We start from the raw sequence: 16711 nt of genomic DNA on the forward strand, positions 1-16711 counted from the left end.
TTACACGCAGTATTTCCAGAAGCACTCGGAAAGATTTCCACGTTTCTTGTACTGTTTCCTGTCTTTGGTGGAGAAGCGGCCCAGCAGAGCAATTCGAGGGTGGTTTCCATAGAAAGTCTGAAGACAAACAGCACAAGAGAGGTTACTGTTGGTTCATAAATGTTCCCAGCAGGAAAGTATCATCTTCCCGGCCCCAAGTGGTTGCCCAGCCCTGGGTTCTGATGGGGCAAGGAGCAGCAGCTGCCCAGTGTGCCCTCTGGTTTAGGTTCTCCACTAAAACTAGTCCCTGTCTTCTGCCTTTATAATTAATTCAGCAGACAAGTGAACAGGAATTATGTTCTCCACTTACCTAATGGTTCATAAAAAAACCTGATAATACTGTGTAGTCCGTGTTTTAGCAGGGGGGAAAATAACATGCAGCTAATACTGGTTAATGTGCTGGCCTGGCCTGGTGAAGCTGGAAATTGGCACTTATTTAGAAAGCTGTTTTTTTGGGGGAAAAAGTGGGGGTGTTTGGAATGAAATTATCTCCTTTTTCTGTGTTGTTTTGTTTATTTGGTTTTTAATTATTTTTTTTCACACCTGATAGTACTGTGTAGTCTGTGTTTTAGCAGGGGGGAAAATGACATGCAGCTAATACTGGTTAATGTACTGGCCTGGTGAAGCTGGAAACTGGCATTTATTTAGAAAGCTGTTTTCTGGGGGGAAAAAAGGTGGGGGCATTTGGAATGAAATGATCTCCTTTTTCTGTGTTGTTTATTTGGTTTTTAATTATTTTTTTTCTTACCTGCTTATCTAGCTGCTAAGTGATTCCAGCTTCAAGAACACTGTGCCATATTTGAGTCTATACTGTTTATGAAGTCTGGATCTTAAATAATGTCTCAGTAACAATTTTATGCAGTTTAAAATGTGGAGTTTTCTTTTTCTTGTTTCAGTGACAGATGGTCATTAACTTACCTCTTTGATATTTTCCCTTGGGTTGTAGCTGTTGGTTCTGAGACCTGGTAGAGGGGAGACAGAATGAAATGTTTTACCATTTAGAAATCGTGAACCTGCACGGGTCATTTTTGTGTGCCATAGTGCTGTAACCAGCAGAAACCTCAAACTGGAGCATTCAGAGGACGAGAGAGAAAACCCTATTTCTGTCTGTCAGCCAGTCCTTGTGGCACACAGTTCCAGCAGGATGTGGGACTCTGAAGGTGCAAGTTGGGCTGTCCTCTTCAGCAGGTATCTGTTATGTCTGTTGCCCCCCAAACCATCTATTGCTATTGATTCTGTGTTTTCTGCAAGTTTTGATGTTTTTTAAGAGACCTTGCGATTTTGTTTTGTCTGCTTCTAGACCCATCTTTGCCTTGTCCTGGTTTTGCTATACTAATTTGGAGACTTCCAGCTACTATTGACCTGCAAGCACGGCTGCTCAGCAGCTTACCCCAAGTTCCTGGATAACTAAATGACAGCTGTCTGTTCCCTACACGTGACATTGTATTTTGGCAAATGCCCAGGAGTCGGGGCACAATATCTGTGGGATCTGGACATGCAAACCATGGGCCCTCTCCTGTAAACTGCTGTGGTAGCTTTCACTGTTCCTGAATTAACAGTTTACTGTCAGGAGATGCTTGATAAATCCTCACCTGCTTTGTTGTCTTCAGCTGCTGCACCCAAGAGCTCTGGCAGAAGCTGGAGCAGGGACGTGCTTCCCAGGCTCCCCAACCGCTCCAGGTTTGATCTCGAATCTTCATCAGCTGCAAATGGGAGATGACAGAAACAGGCATAAGGTAAGTCTTTTGCTTTGAGTCCCTGTTTCAATCTGTCTCAGATGATTTCTGATCAGGTCTGTTGGCTCCACTTGCTGAAAATTATAATTAAATCACCAATCGTCCATCCTCATTTAATGAATGTAATAGGAGATAGCTGTTGAGGGTTTTTTTTCCTTCCAAAGCTTTGACAAAAGATACCTTCTTGAAGAGATACCTGATTCCTGATGATAATCTCAGGTTCTCATTTCTCTGGCAAATCTTTCTTGAAGAATGTTTTTTGACCAACAGCAGCCCCTCCTATTGCTTGGGGAACTCACAACATAATCTTTCTGGTACCCAGCTGTAGACAACCCAGACTTGTATATAATTTATCTTTTTTTTTTTTTTTTTTTTAGTCAGTTTCTTTATTAACAAGTTCCTATGCTGGAGCTTTGCTATGACTAAAGGTAAAACTTCCTGTTCAAGGCCTGTTAACCCACTCAGTTTTGCAACTATTAAATGCAATAAAATGGGAGGAAGGGCAGGAATAAATATAGGAAATCTTAAAGCATATTTTGGCAGCTATACTTCTCAGTGCATTTCAATCATCTCTCATTTAATGTGCCTACCACTACAGATATTATTAGTTTTTCTGAAACAACAGATTACTGATACCTGATGGAATTAATTTGTATGTGCACAGAATTTAGAATTCTGTAACTAGCCCAAGGCAGGTTGCCAACAGGAACCCTTCGCAGTGTTATACTTGAAGTAAATAAGGCATTTGTAATCTGAGCAGTAAGTTTCATCTTTGCTAATATATAGCCGACATTCAAAATTGTGGGCAACAAGAGAGTACTACTATCAATCTCTAGTTTTGCAGATGAATATCATTTTGAAGTTGCACTTTTAGATGATACTATGGAGTTTTAATTGCTCTCACCTTCAGGGATGAGTGAGACTATATAGCTCCTCAATCATGAATATATAAAAAAATAAACTGCTGAAAATAATCCTCCAAAATTTAAAAACTTGGACCAAGGTCAAGAGCTTGAAGACCTTAAACATTCACGCTGTTAGCTTGTTCACTGTACAAAAGGCTAATTGCAAAGGACAGCAGGGATTTCAGTGTAAGACTCTGAATAAGAATACTGTAACTTTTCTGTGCTATGTGAAGACAATTCATATCTCTAACCATGTGTTATTTTTTTAATTCAGAGCAGTATTAGAAGGTAAGTTTGCTTTGAGATTCTAAAAAAAGCAAAACAGCCCTCTTTAATACAGAGTTCTATCTTACCCAGGCTAGAGACTCTCTATATTAGCAAGGAAGATTTAATAAGCTAATGGATGGCTTCAAACAAATGCAGTAATTGTTAGAGCCAGCGTGTTCACCCTGTGATGTGATAGATGTTATCCATACTGAGTCACAGTTGCCTGTAAATGAAAGTTACGCGGTGGAAGGCTTGAGAAGATGCTGGCTTAGTGAGTCCAAGATTTTCAGAGCAAACTAGGAACTGCTGATACCTATAGACCAGCACAACAGCTGTTGCACCTGCCAAGCAGGTAAGAACAGCCACTTTTTAACAGTCAGCTTTATGCAATAACTTTGGGTTTGATTTGCCTGTTCTTTCAGAACTCATTTCAGAAACTCTTCCACCACAGGACAGATCTGATGACAGTAACTTTCCAGACCCTGTTGTGGATTTTTACTGAGCCATTTCAGTCTTGACTTACAGTATAATTTCAGACTTTGAGGACAGCTTTTCAAGCAAAGGTTTATTCTTTCACTGGGCTGGTCTTGACTTATACTATAATTTCAAACTTTGAGGACAGCTTTTTCAAGCAAAGGTTTATTCTTTCACTGGGCTGAATGAAATCTGCATTAGTGCAAACAAACAGCACGTTCAATATATTGCTATTTTTGTAGCATAAGACAGACTTGCCTGTTCTTGATCTAAGTAGGACTGCATTAATCTGCAGTGGGTTTCTCACTTTTTGAATACTGTTTCAGTTAAACCTAGCTCATTTTGAAGTGTAGCAAGAGGAGAATCTGAACAGCCAAATTTCTTTAAATTACCCAATGCCTACTAATATATACGAATAAATACCTACTAATTCTGCTTCAAAGGCAAATGCTGTATATGCCAGCTCACATTCTGTGCTTGAAAGGCTCCTTTGTCTCTTGGATCTCAAAGCAGCAGGAAGAAATATTTAGAGCACCCAACCTCCCAACTTTACAAGACTAGCACCCACCGATGATGTCACTTGTGCTGCTGGTGTTCTCAAGACATTCCTGCTTTTTCTACAGCTGATCAGCACAGATAAAGGCCCCTCAGAAAGCAAACCTGCTTCTCCTCTGGTTTTGCTGCTCCAGCCCCTGCTTTATGACCATTAAAATCAAAAGATCTTACCTGAGAGCTGATAAGACATCTCACTGGAGTTGATGATGGGCAGAGATGAGAGAGGGTAGGAGAAGCTGACAATAATGAGACAGCAGAATACCAGCTTATGCATCGTTGCTGTATTGAGTGTATTTCGCCTTCGTCTGCCTCTGTAACTCAGAACTCCTGTCTGACTGTTGCCTCTGCTCCCAGTTTCACCCGTTATATAGCCGCTCATGACCTCATAAATATCATCATGTTCTCTCCCCCCCTCAAAAAAAAATCCAATGAATTTATTGCCCATTGATTCTAAATGGAAACCACTTTGCATTGATGTAATTTTTCAAGGTAACAGTTCATAGACAATAAATTTACTGTCTTATAGCTTGATGTACAAAATGGATATTATATCAAACCAAGCACAGTAAAGTTTATAAATCTGGCATTAAAAAAAACCCAAAAACTTCCAGTTATAAATCATGAGTTAACAAAAGGGTCAGATGTTGGTTGAAATGACCAGGGCACTAAGACAGCTGATTTATGAGCCTTAGCTGGCTTGACGCAAAGCATCTGATATGAAATGCACTTTTTTTTTTCCTTTCGTGAGATGGATGGATGTGTTGTGTTGTATTTGGGGTCCTTGTGCCAGAAAAAGTAAAAGAGAAGGGGAGTTAAACATCTAGTTAATTTACAAAGAGAATGTATGGGGAGTTTAATTCTTTTTTTTTTTCCCTTGTAGCATTTCACATCTATTTATTTGAGAAGACCTCATCCGATGTTGCCCTAGAGAATTGTCTTGGCAGAGAAAGTACAGCTCCCATCTGGAGACTTGCTTGGTACATATGAACTACTTGGGTTGATATTAAACACAGGTCACTCACTAGACTGGAAGACCCTTTTCCATTTCACTTATCTTCTCTTTCCTTCAGTTGGAACTGACTACCTAATTCTGTGTGTGCTAGCTAGTTTTTTTTTTGTTAATGCTATTATTATTTAATGCTAACACAGCTATTTATTTGAGAAGACCTCATCCGATGTTGCCCTAGAGAATTGTCTTGGCAGAGAAAGTACAGCTCCCATCTGGAGACTTGCTTGGTACATATGAACTACTTGGGTTGATATTAAACACAGGTCACTCACTAGACTGGAAGACCCTTTTCCATTTCACTTATCTTCTCTTTCCTTCAGTTGGAACTGACTACCTAATTCTGTGTATGCTAGCTAGTTTGGTTTTTTTATTAATGCTATTATTATTTAATGCTAACACAGCAGTTACTGTGTGTATTCTCATAACTTCAGTCTTTATTTCCCTTCATTTAGTATATTTTGTCTTCTCTACTTACAATTTCATTTTTCATATCAAAGATCAAGGACTGGCTGGACTGGTCCCTCATCTTCGTTCTTGATGAAGCATCATATTCAACTGTATAGAGCCTTGAAAATTAAAAAAGTAAGTTTATGGCAATTTTCTTTCCTTTACAGGTTGATAAACTGAGGTTTAGTAATGTTCTTTCCTGCCTCTCTAATTAAATGTTTGTGCCTTCAAATTCTCTTAAAAAATACTGTGAAATCCAACTAATGTTATTCAATTTCTTTCCCTATGCTGAATTGCGTGATAATTGTAAGTTGCAAAAGGAGTGAACTTATCTGCTTCCTTTTTCCTTTATTAACATTTCCTGTGGAAGACTAATTTTTGTATTGTGAATTAGGCTCCTAGGACTAACTTCAAATGAGCTACAATGGTCCCATAGAACAGACATATTTCTCTGCAGGTCTAATTCAAAGAGAGCATGCCCCACACGTGTGGTTAACAGGTTGTTTGGAAAAGCTGTGGACTCTGGGAATCACAGAATGGTTGAGGTCAGAAGGCACCTCTGGAAATCCTTTGGTGTAACCCCCTCCTCAAAGCAGGGCCAGCCAGAGCAGTTTGTCGAGGTTTGAATCGCTTAAAGGATGGAATGGGACACAATCTCAAAACTAAGCTTGACACGGCCCTGAATGTCCCCATTTAAGTTCAGATGCTCTGCTTTGAGTGCAGAGAATGGGGAGTGGGAGAGGTGAGAGAGGAATTTCAGAGGTCTTTCCAAACTAAACTTTTCTATCATCCTTGTGTACAGAGAGGTCTAGTATTGGCTTATAGAACACACGCTGCAGGTGTCTGAACTACAAATACTGTTTCTCTGGAGTTCTCTTTGCTGAAGTGAGTAGATATATGACAAAATAATTTCTTCACGTAATTAACTGAATACATTTTATATGCTTCTTTCCCTGTGCTTCCCCACGAGAGAAGTAGATAGAGAGGAATTCTCTCTCCTCATCTGAGTCATGCAACTCTACGTTCCAAAACTGCAGACAGTAATTAGGTCTGATTTGATGCATGATCTCACTGTTGGTGCTGGATGCTCTGTACAAATGCTTCTCCTTCAGTGAACTATCAATGACAATGGCATTATCAATATTTGCTCTGAGCACCCTCCAAGGAAAGCTAATGAAGCACTCTTCACAAGCAACTTGTGTCCTTTGTCTTCTCTCAAGGAAGACTCAGCCTCTTAGTGCCATCATGATGTGCGTCATGTGGAAGTTGGGCAACTTGCCTGCAGCTTATTGCCTTTACTCAGATGTGAAGTTGTCATTTAGACACTTTTTCCTCTCCCAAAATGTCAAAGGCATTTTCCTCAGGGGACAGTGCAAACGTCATCATGCAAAGCATGATGAAGAAACAGCTCATCCTAAACAAATCTGCTCAACCCTGAATACAGGGGTGGGGGAAGTAAAAGTGAATTGCACCTTGAAAACTTGGAAATGGATTTACAAGAAAATGTTTTAATTTTTATCAAAACTACTATTTTGTGGGAAGACAGTTTTAAGTTCTTATTTATGCTAATAAATAAGATGCTAATAAAAATTTCTTTCAAGTGCTTCAGTTTAAAATAACAGGGCAGCAGTAGTCCACATAAATTACTGAGGAAACTCCAAATAGTAAGTATATGTTACCATATCATAAAAGATTATCCTTAGTTATCAACAACTATTCTTGATTTTAAAAGGCTCATGAAGAATAAGTTGCTTATGAATTCAAGAAAGCTTAAAAAAAAAAGACATAACAAACCCAACTGAAACCACCCCCCAAAATTATCCACCTTCTGAGTAAAATAGTAAGGATGACATCTAATCTCTAATGCAAAAGTTCTTTCTCCTGTTTTAAATTGCTTTATGATAAGTAAGCACAAGTTGTTATTTTAGTCAAGTATTGTGACAGTTGGCAAAACCAGGAATTTCAGAAAAGACATGATTTGGCAGTAGCACTCGTATGAGGGACTTTTTCCTAGGGTATAACTTTTGGTGTAACTTCTGGGCTTGAATTTACTTTGCATGAAGAAAGACGTGGAGTAGAATGTGTTTGTATTGACACTGTAATTGCAGAAGAGCTCATTATTATATAAATGTCCAGCTCTTCCTTGAATTTTACTAGAATGTTTGGCTTAAGGTCTTGTTTCAATGAGTTGTATATGTTGACCGGTGTGAGAGAAAAAAATACGTGTCATGTTATTTACTTCCCTGCTAGGGTCTAGCATATCATTTAGAGGTTTGGGGAATATTCCTTTGCTGTCACTGCTGGTTTGGCAGAGAACTGTCCTCATTAACACCTCGGAGCTTAACTTTAACTTAAAATGTCTAATTTTAGCTAATTCATCTTCTTTAGCTGTTCGTCTTCTTATCATGATTATCAGATCTATTTTGCATACTGAAATAGCTGCCTTGTGAGATCGTATGTGCGATAAAGGGTTTTTTCCTGCAACTAGTTTATAGCCTTATGTATACTCTGCATTTTTGAGTGTATTGAAAATAGCCTGTTGGGACACTCAAAACTAACCACAACTTGGGCACTTGCTGTTAACTTCCTTTTTTGAAGATGATGCTTCTGCCCTCTGTGTCCAAACTGCAATGTAGTGAATGTGGTGTATGTTCTGTGTAACCAAATAGCACTATGTGGTGTATTTGGGTAGGCATAGTAGTATTTTTGTTTTCTGATTTTCTCTCAAAACTCTGTAAGGTCTCTGAGAGGTTTTGACCTAGCTGTTCTTGCTCAGTGGTGGGCTGAGGGTGCAGGGGTGAGTACTTGTGCTTAACTGAACACATAAATGAAGACAGCAGGTTCATAGGCCTTTCTGAAAACATTTTATTTTGCTACAGAATTGGCAAGTGGTCTAAAAAAAAAAATCTAGTACAGGATCACAGCTGCCAAAACGTTGCTCCTTTGTAGTATAGTTTCCACCAGTTTGGGGGAAAGAAACCTGCGTGATTTTTGGCCCTGCTCTCCTGGCACGCTGTAGTCTGGGTATATTCTCCAAGTGAAGCTTGACAAACTGGTACTTAATTCCCCTGTCTTCTCGGCACTACAGAATTAGCAAACTGAAGCTTCACGCTGTTTGACGTGAAGGAAAGTAAGTCTGGCATGACTGAAACTTGGAAATACAGCACATCGATATCTTATGGGAATCAGAGTCTGGATAATGCAGCCTCAAACAGAGGGGCAGAGACCAGATCTTGAAATAAGGTTTCTTCCACAAAAAATGTAATGGAACTAACTATGCAATTACAGTTTATTTTTAAAACTGAAATTATGAGAGCAGACAGTATAAGGAATGGAACTTTTCTGTACCTTTCTCCTGCTCTCCCAAGGTATCAAAAAGTGAGAGCAGACGGTATAAGGAAAGAGAGGAATACTTCTGCAGCAAGAATGGAACTTTCTCTATACCTTTCTCCTTTCTCCTGCTCTCCCAAGGTATCAAAAATAACCTGTTCAACTCTAATAAGAAATTATTAGGGGGGGGTCCATTTTTCTCTTCTGAAAAAAGGTTTTTAAATAAGACCAAGGAATGTTTACTTTGGAGGAAATATCCATACAATGTATTTCTTAGAAATAACCTGTTCAACTCTAATAAGAAATTATTAGGGGGGGGTCCATTTTTCTCTTCTGAAAAAAGGTTTTATTTCTCTTCCCTTCTTGCATACTTATAGCTTTCTCAGCTGAAGAACTCTCTTACTTTTTTTTTTGAGTGATTAAATAAGACTAAGGAATGTTTACTTTAGAGGAAATATCCATACAATGTATTTCTTAGACAATAGTTTTTCTTGAGTAGTTTTGCTGATAGCAGTCAGCATCACTGCTGGTATTGGCTCCCCAGTTCAAGAGGGACAGGGAGCTGCTGGAGAGAGTCCAGCGTAGGACAACAAAGATGATTCAAGGATTGGAGCATCTCCCTTATGAGGAGGGACTGAGAGAGCTGGGACTCTTTAGTCTGGAGAAGAGAAGGCTGAGGGGAGACCTTATCAATGCCTACAAGTATCTCAAGGGTGGGTTGAAGGAGGAGGGAGCCAGACTCTTCTCAGTGGTTCCCAGTGAGAGGACGAGGGGCAACGGGCACAAGTTGGAACAGAAGAGGTTCCACTCAAATATGAGGAGAAACTTCTTCACGGTGAGGGTGCCAGAGCCCTGGAACAGGCTGCCCAGGGAGGGTGTGGAGTCCCCTTCTCTGGAGATCTTCAAGCCCCACCTGGATGCTCCTGAGTAACATGCTCTGACAAGCTCTGGGCAATCCTGCTTCAGCAGGGGGGTTGGACTGGATGACCTCTATGGTCCCTTCCAACTCTAAAAATTCAGTGAAATTCATGGTTGGAAGGGACCTTTGAGATCATCGATTCCCGGCACTGTTCCTCCTCAGTCCTCAGCCTCAACTGGCTGTTTGCTGGAGGTGGAAGTGGGGGGAGAGGGGAGAAGGGATGAGGTTGGAAGGGGCGGGTTGGGAAGGTGGTGGCCAGACTCGGTCCTGGGCTCATCCTCGGCGCAGGACCATGGACAGGGGTGGGAGGAGACGCGGCCGCTGCTGGAGCTCTTGCCGCCGGTTGTATTTATGGTGCGTGAATTAATGAATACACCAAATAAACCCTTTTTTTTCCTTCCTTTCTTCGTTTTTCTTCCCCGTTCCCCACCCTCTCCACCCCCCCTTGCTAATTGTCTTCTAGTTTGGTGAGAAAATGGATGTTCTCAGCAAACAGACCTATCGAGGCTTAGCATCGCTTTCCGTTCCCCTCCTTCCCTGAAGTTCTGGTCTCAAGAGATCCCACCTTCCAGTCAGCCTTAGTCCTGTTTCTGCTTGTCCATGGTCCCAGGGTGTCCAAGAGCAGCAGTGGGGATGAACTTAGCAGTGGGGAATTGTTACCAAACTATCCAGTAATGTTGTTATATTTGTTCTCAGAATTATCCCGTCAACTATGGTCCGTTGTAACTGAAAGTGTAATGTCTCATCTTGATAGCTTTTTTCTTTTTTTTTTTTTTTTTTTAAACATTAAATTAACTGTTAGGAACCAAATGCTATTTTTAATTCGCATTTAGTTTGGACAGGCATTTAAAGAGAACTCTTGCTCATTCTAGAACTGAAGAGCAAGAAGGAATAGCCCTGTGCTCTGAGGACAAGGTAATAAAAGCTGTAGTTTGATATATATTGTGACATTGCTCAGGGTTCATATAAAACTGCCAGATCGTTTTTTCTACTTCTGTCCATCACTGTATTATCTCAGCACAGATTGTGCAAATTTTATTTCGTTTTGATTTAATTAAATTTAATAATTAATAAAAATTTAATCAATTTTTGGTTGATTTGTCTGTCTGCCAAAGAAAAGCACAGGCTGGAGGCCTTGAGCATGGCATGAAGATACATATGTTAACTGTTAGGAACCAAATGCTATTTTTAATTCGCATTTAGTTTGGACAGGTAGTTAAACAGAACCCTTGCTCATTCTAGAACTGAAGAGCAAGAAGGAATAGCCCTGTGCTCTGAGGACAAGGTAATAAAAGCTGTAGTTTGATATATATTGTGACATTGCTCAGGGTTCATATAAAACTGCCAGATCGTTTTTTCTACTTCTGTCCATCACTGTATTATCTCAGCACAGATTGTGCAAATTTTATTTCGTTTTGATTTAATTAAATTTAATAATTAATAAAAATTTAATCAATTTTTGGTTGATTTGTCTGTCTGCCAAAGAAAAGCACAGGCTGGAGGCCTTGAGCATGGCATGAAGATACATAAGTGGTTTAGCGTTATATATATATATATTTATATATATATATCTGTAGTCTAGGGTTATATATATATCAGGGAGCAATGCTTGTTGAGATAGTTTTGAGGATTGTCTTGGAGAGAAGGAATCAAGTTTTGTGCCTGCTATGTGTCTATAGCAGTTTTTGCTAGAGATGATGGGAACAGCCACGCTGAATCTTCTGTCAGAGGCAATTGATTTTCTACAACACAAAGCTCACGAATGCCCAAGTTTATGTTCACTGCGGGTGATTAGTAGCATGATCCTTTAGAAACAAACACAATACAGGCTTAACGGTACCCTTCTATCTGTGTATGTTACAGTACAGATATCCAGACCTTACTAAACATAATTGAATTATTACCTTTGTTTGATTTTGTTTACAGTACTATATAAGAACCTCCCTTTTTCTGCAACTGTGAATCGCATGTACCTTGTATTCCTGGATATTCACAGTAGTTTTTCTATGCTAAAGTGTCTTTGTATCTTTGGACTTCTGTGTAAGTATTGCTGTTATATATTCTAGATGTATATTTGTAGTTTTATCAGCAGTAGACATTATCTTTTTCTTTCTAAAACAATAGCGCAGCCCTCCTGATGTTTAATTTAGGTTGTACTAAGAAATTCTCAAGCTAATCCTGCTGCAGAGCTAAGTGACTGCTGCCTACAATGATATTTTCATTCTTGTTACCTTCTTAAACTTAAACCATTCGTTATTTTTTTGTGAAGTAGATTATTGAGAGTTTTTCCATACAAGTTACTGCCCTGCAGCCTGCCCACACAGATGTCTACACAGCTGAGGATTTGAAGAAATGAACTTCACCTTTAATATTTCTGTCTCCTAAGGCTTCAAATGCAACTTTTTAAAAGATGGTAATGCTAATGTCAAAAAGGGAAGCAGTAATTCCCTGCTGCTGATTCTTTTTTCAGTAGTTTGAATGACAGGGTGGGCAGGCCAGGCTGTTTTGCATTTTTTTCTGGCTCAAAGTGAAGAAGTGCAGAAGTGCTAAAGCAGCAAATTGCAAGAGATGGATGGTGCATAAGAGTTGTTTTCCAGAATTCCCTGGTTGAGACTACTTCATATTTCATTAATTATACAGGGCTCTGCCTCATTTTCTTGTTACAAACCATTTTATCAGAAACTTTATTAAGACTTTGCTTTCTTTGAAGATGGTGCCCTTTCTTGTTATCTAAAAGAGCAGGAGGATCAGGGCTTGCATCTACACTGGGGATGGAACAAAGGCAATTTTATCAGAAGTGTCTTTTTGCTTTTTTTTATTTTCCTTTCACATTTGGTGTACACACACACATTCTTCCTGTTTTTACCACAGAGGCTTAGAATCACTTACCGCTCCAATATCCCCAACTGATATTAGAGGACAAATTTCAGGTAGTTTTGTAGAAGTTCAGTATGTGGGCAGGAGCCACTGACTAATTAAAGAGGTATCCTAATAATCATTGGCAATTAACTGTCCCACTTAGCGTAGGCAGTAAATGAATGGCTCACAAAAGCAGACTTTAATTTTTTACTTTGCTTTCCAAGTGCATAATCCCTTTAATCTTTCACTACTTACAGGTTTTTTTGTTAATTAAATGGAATCTCTGCAGGCTCAGTGATTCACATTTCAGGACAAATGCGTGTACTTAAGAGGGGGAAAGTTGGCATAGGTCTCACTGGGCAACTTGAGGTTTAAAGTGGTTCTTTCAAGGTTATTTTGTAAATGAATGCATGTTTCTTGGCAGTCAGCCATGGAGAATCTTCCCTTCACTGTTTAAGAGATGGATTCCAGTTTATCAAATAATTCCTGGTGCAAGTGTTAACTGATTTTTCTCTGTGAAGACTGACTGACTTTCTGCCTGATCTTGACTCGAGTGGAAAGCTCTCCCTGGGGGTGGGAGTTTCTTGCTACACTGGAATGAAATAATGGGAGCAAAATCCCATTTCCTGCAAGAATTCCCAAGGCAGATTTAGGATATAAGAGAGTTCTGAAGAGCAGTCAGTATTTAGCCTGTTACTCTTATTCCTTTGCTACGTATGCTTTATTTTTTTTTATGAGTAAGGTTTGTAACAGACAGGAACAACTGGTTACTTCTGAGCAGAGTCTATAGAAGAGATGTGGAAATAAGAAAAATCCCCCTGCACATGGAAGCATATGGTTTCCATGCTTGGAAGAGTGGGATTAGGATCTGTATCACAAGTAAAGGATATATCTGATGTGCTCGTTCTAGCACAGTCCTTTTCTCTTTGTGGTTTCATTGCCAGCTGTGTAGCTCCTTTCTCCTAATGTGCAGAAGAACAATCTGGTTAAGAGGAATGCTTACATAGCAGGGGGTGAAGGATATGTAAGACCAGGAGAGGAGATGCTGCAGATCTTTACGAACAACAACACTCAAACGAGCTTTTAGATGCCCTTTACGTTCTTGCTCTCATTCCATGTATTTCTCCACTAGTCCTTGTGACGTTTCTCCTTCCTTAAGCTGGGAAGGGCGATGAGGAGATATTTCTGCCTGTTTATAACTGCTCAGCTGTATTCCTAGCCTTTTCAGCTGAGGAAGTGGGATGCTTTACAAAGCCTAGAGCGTGCATATAGAGTCCCATCCCAAAACCTGTGTAGCTCCTCTAAGAATCCTCTGCAGGACACGCAGGAGTTATGCTTAGAAGGAAATAATCCATTGCCAGCCACCATCTGTGGAAAAAGAATAGTGTGGGAAGCCTCCAAAGCCACCTTCATTTACTACTCGTTTCTGCCACCACACTAGTGTTTTATTTACACGATGATCTCTTTCTGTGTCATTAGGAATGACTGGAAGAAGGTGCAGAAACAGTTATATAAGGTAGGATAATTAGTACTGTCACAGCACAGTAAATCCTTTCCCTGTTCTGTAATTCCCTGAGGCATATTTAATCACTCTTGAAAAGCACACAGATGATCTGTGTTACAGCCTCCCTGTTCCATGTAAGAAGCATCCTGATCGTAGCCTACCCCATTGATGAGCGTGGACACAGTGAGATGCAGCAACCAGAGAATGTTACTGTCATATCTGCTGGCTTCCTGAGGAGGGTCCCTCTTCAGACTTCTAAATCCTTTAACTCTCTGAATTTCACTGAATTTCACTGAATTTCAGAGTTGGAAGGGACCATAGAGATCATCCAGTCCAACCCCCCTGCTGAAGCAGGATTGCCCAGAGCTTGTCAGAGCATGTTACTCAGGAGCATCCAGGTGGGGCTTGAAAATCTCCAGAGAAGGGGACTCCACACCCTCCCTGGGCAGCCTGTTCCAGGGCTCTGCCACCCTCACCCTGAAGAAGTTTCTCCTCATATTTGAGTGGAACCTCTTCTGTTCCAACTTGTGCCCGTTGCCCCTCGTCCTCTCACTGGGAACCACTGAAAAGAGTCTGGCTCCCTCCTCCTTCAACCCTCCCTTGAGATACTTGTAGGCATTGATAAGGTCTCCCCTCAGCCTTCTCTTCTCCAGACTAAAGAGTCCCAGCTCTCTCAGTCTCTCCTCATAAGGGAGATGCTCCAATCCTTGAATCATCTCAGCCTTCTCTTCTCCAGACTAAAGAGTCCCAGCTCTCTCAGTCTCTCCTCATGAGGGAGATGCTCCAGTCCTTGAATCATCTCAAGTTAAAGAGAAGAACAGCAGCTTACTCTTCTCTCTTTAGAACTCCTATGTTTGAGGGAACCATGAAGCATTTTCTGTGGTTACACCTCTACTTCTTTAAGGTAATGCACTTATTAAGGTGTACCACAAGTCAAAAAGATGCATTATTAAGGGTGGCTGTAACACTGATATTGTAAATCAGGGGGAAAAAACTTCTTTGACCTTCTGAGATTGAAGCTTGGTAAAACAACTGTGGTGCTGAACTGCAATGTTGCAGCTCATGTGGAGTCGATGTTTCCTTCCACCCCTCCTCTCATATACTGTTCACTGTATTTTCCATTCTAGTTTACAAAAAATATTATGCTTTAGATACTTAACTGAATTTTGCTTTTGGCATGCATGTACATTTTTGTTAGAACTGTGTTCTACTCCTTCAAAGTTGCTCTAAAATTTATATAAAGGCACATTGAGTAAAAGTAGTATGATACTTTTTGGTTTGGTTTTATGCTGGCTTACAGAACTGTGTAGTGTTCTCTTCAGGTTAAATGGTCCATACTTGTTCTAAATAGAAAGTATCAAATACCAATGCTGTGAATATTAGAAGGGTTGGTTTCTTTTTTTTTAATATAAAGTTTTCTCAAGTCTATAGTGTTGTAGCTAAAGGCAAATTGTCTCTTTCACCTCTCTACCCACCACCTCCTTTTTTTCCAGAATTGCCTTTGTTCTAAACCTGATAAAATGCTTGCGTACAGGAGAAAAGTGAGCTAATGCAACCTAAGATTTGTTTTAAAACTGACTTAAGTGAGTAACTTGGACATTTTGTCATCCTTATATTGAAGTAGATATCTTTGTATGGGGTTTTGCAGTTAGGAAAATCAAATAAAACCTGATTTATTTTCTTAATGCAAACAGGTTAGACAAACAGGAAAGGTTTTCCCTGATTTCAGTGGATGTTCAGCTGGCGCTTTTTTCATTAAAATATAATCCAGTTTGCTTCGGTGTATCACAGGAATAGTCTGCTGCTTTAACTGGCAGGCACCCAGGATCTAGAAGGTGAAAGGAAACGTAGTAGGTGATATCATAACAAACTCTTGCCAAATTGAGGTTAGAGGGAATTTCCATTTTCTTTGTAGATGGTATTAAAAGTTCTTATATACAGTGAGAGCAATGACGGTATCCAACAGCCTTTTCCATGCCAGTTCCAGGACCGAAGGATGCTCAGCCATCTGCTCCTGACACACAGCTACCACAAAACCTGTGGGATGGATGGAGAACCCCCTTTGAGCAGCTCTGAAGAAACTGCTGTATTGGGGAAGGCTTGATGGTTGCTGGGAGAGGTACTGAGGTAACACTTGGTCACAGAATCAGACTTTGTATAATTTTAATAGTGAAACTTACCTTTACTTTTTATCACCTATTTAAAATGCAAGCAGAGTGGTACAAGTTCCCTGTTTAATACTATTTAAAGTCTCTTCAGACTCTCTTTACTATGTTAAGTTTCTTCAGAATGGACTGTCTCCTGTGGAGGCGTCGTGGATTGGACTTTCACATCATTACTGTTAGTATCAGAATAACTTTCAGGGAAGACTGTGCTCCTATCCTGTGAAGGATCTGATAGAAAGACTGAAAATAAGTCATATTCTGCTTTTTAAAAATGCTATGATGTCTATATTTCTGAGAAAGCTATGACAGTTTCAGTCTGTCATCTAGAAGTATCAGTCACAGAAAAGCACACGTTGCCTGTAGAAGGGGGTGAGAGACAGAAAACCTTTTGCTTTCCTTAGCCACGCACCTCTTGCAAGAAATCATGAAGCCAAGACATGTGACAAACACGGTTTTAATAATTACTGATGCCAGCAACTGTGCCAGGAAATGGTGCTGGTTC

At 40.0% G+C, this 16711-nt stretch overlaps 1 protein-coding gene across 1 annotated transcript; it reads right to left on the bottom strand.

The window, feature by feature from the left end:
* Positions 1-4355, bottom strand: UTS2 (urotensin 2). Its single transcript, XM_014952058.1, has 4 exons — positions 4148-4355; positions 1632-1742; positions 958-1001; positions 1-117 (listed from the first exon to the last, which is right to left on the bottom strand). Exons 1-4 carry the CDS (start codon positions 4353-4355, stop codon positions 1-3), a joined length of 480 nt encoding a protein of 159 aa, XP_014807544.1.
* Between the last annotated feature and the right edge of the window lie 12356 nt (positions 4356-16711).

Source organism: Calidris pugnax, unplaced genomic scaffold, assembly GCF_001431845.1.
Source record: "Calidris pugnax isolate Ruff unplaced genomic scaffold, ASM143184v1 scaffold161, whole genome shotgun sequence".
NCBI classification, from domain to species: domain Eukaryota; kingdom Metazoa; phylum Chordata; class Aves; order Charadriiformes; family Scolopacidae; genus Calidris; species Calidris pugnax.

Bases quoted from the DNA above. Each gene is read 5' to 3' on its own strand.
- UTS2 (XM_014952058.1), bottom strand. From the start codon at position 4,355: ATGAGCGGCTATATAACGGGTGAAACTGGGAGCAGAGGCAACAGTCAG. The intron at 1,743-4,147 runs GTAAGATCTTTT...TCCCATTTGCAG, and splicing joins GATGTCTTATCAGCTCTCAG to CTGATGAAGATTCGAGATCA. The intron at 118-957 runs GTAAGTTAATGA...GTTTGTCTTCAG, and splicing joins CAAGGGAAAATATCAAAGAG to ACTTTCTATGGAAACCACCC.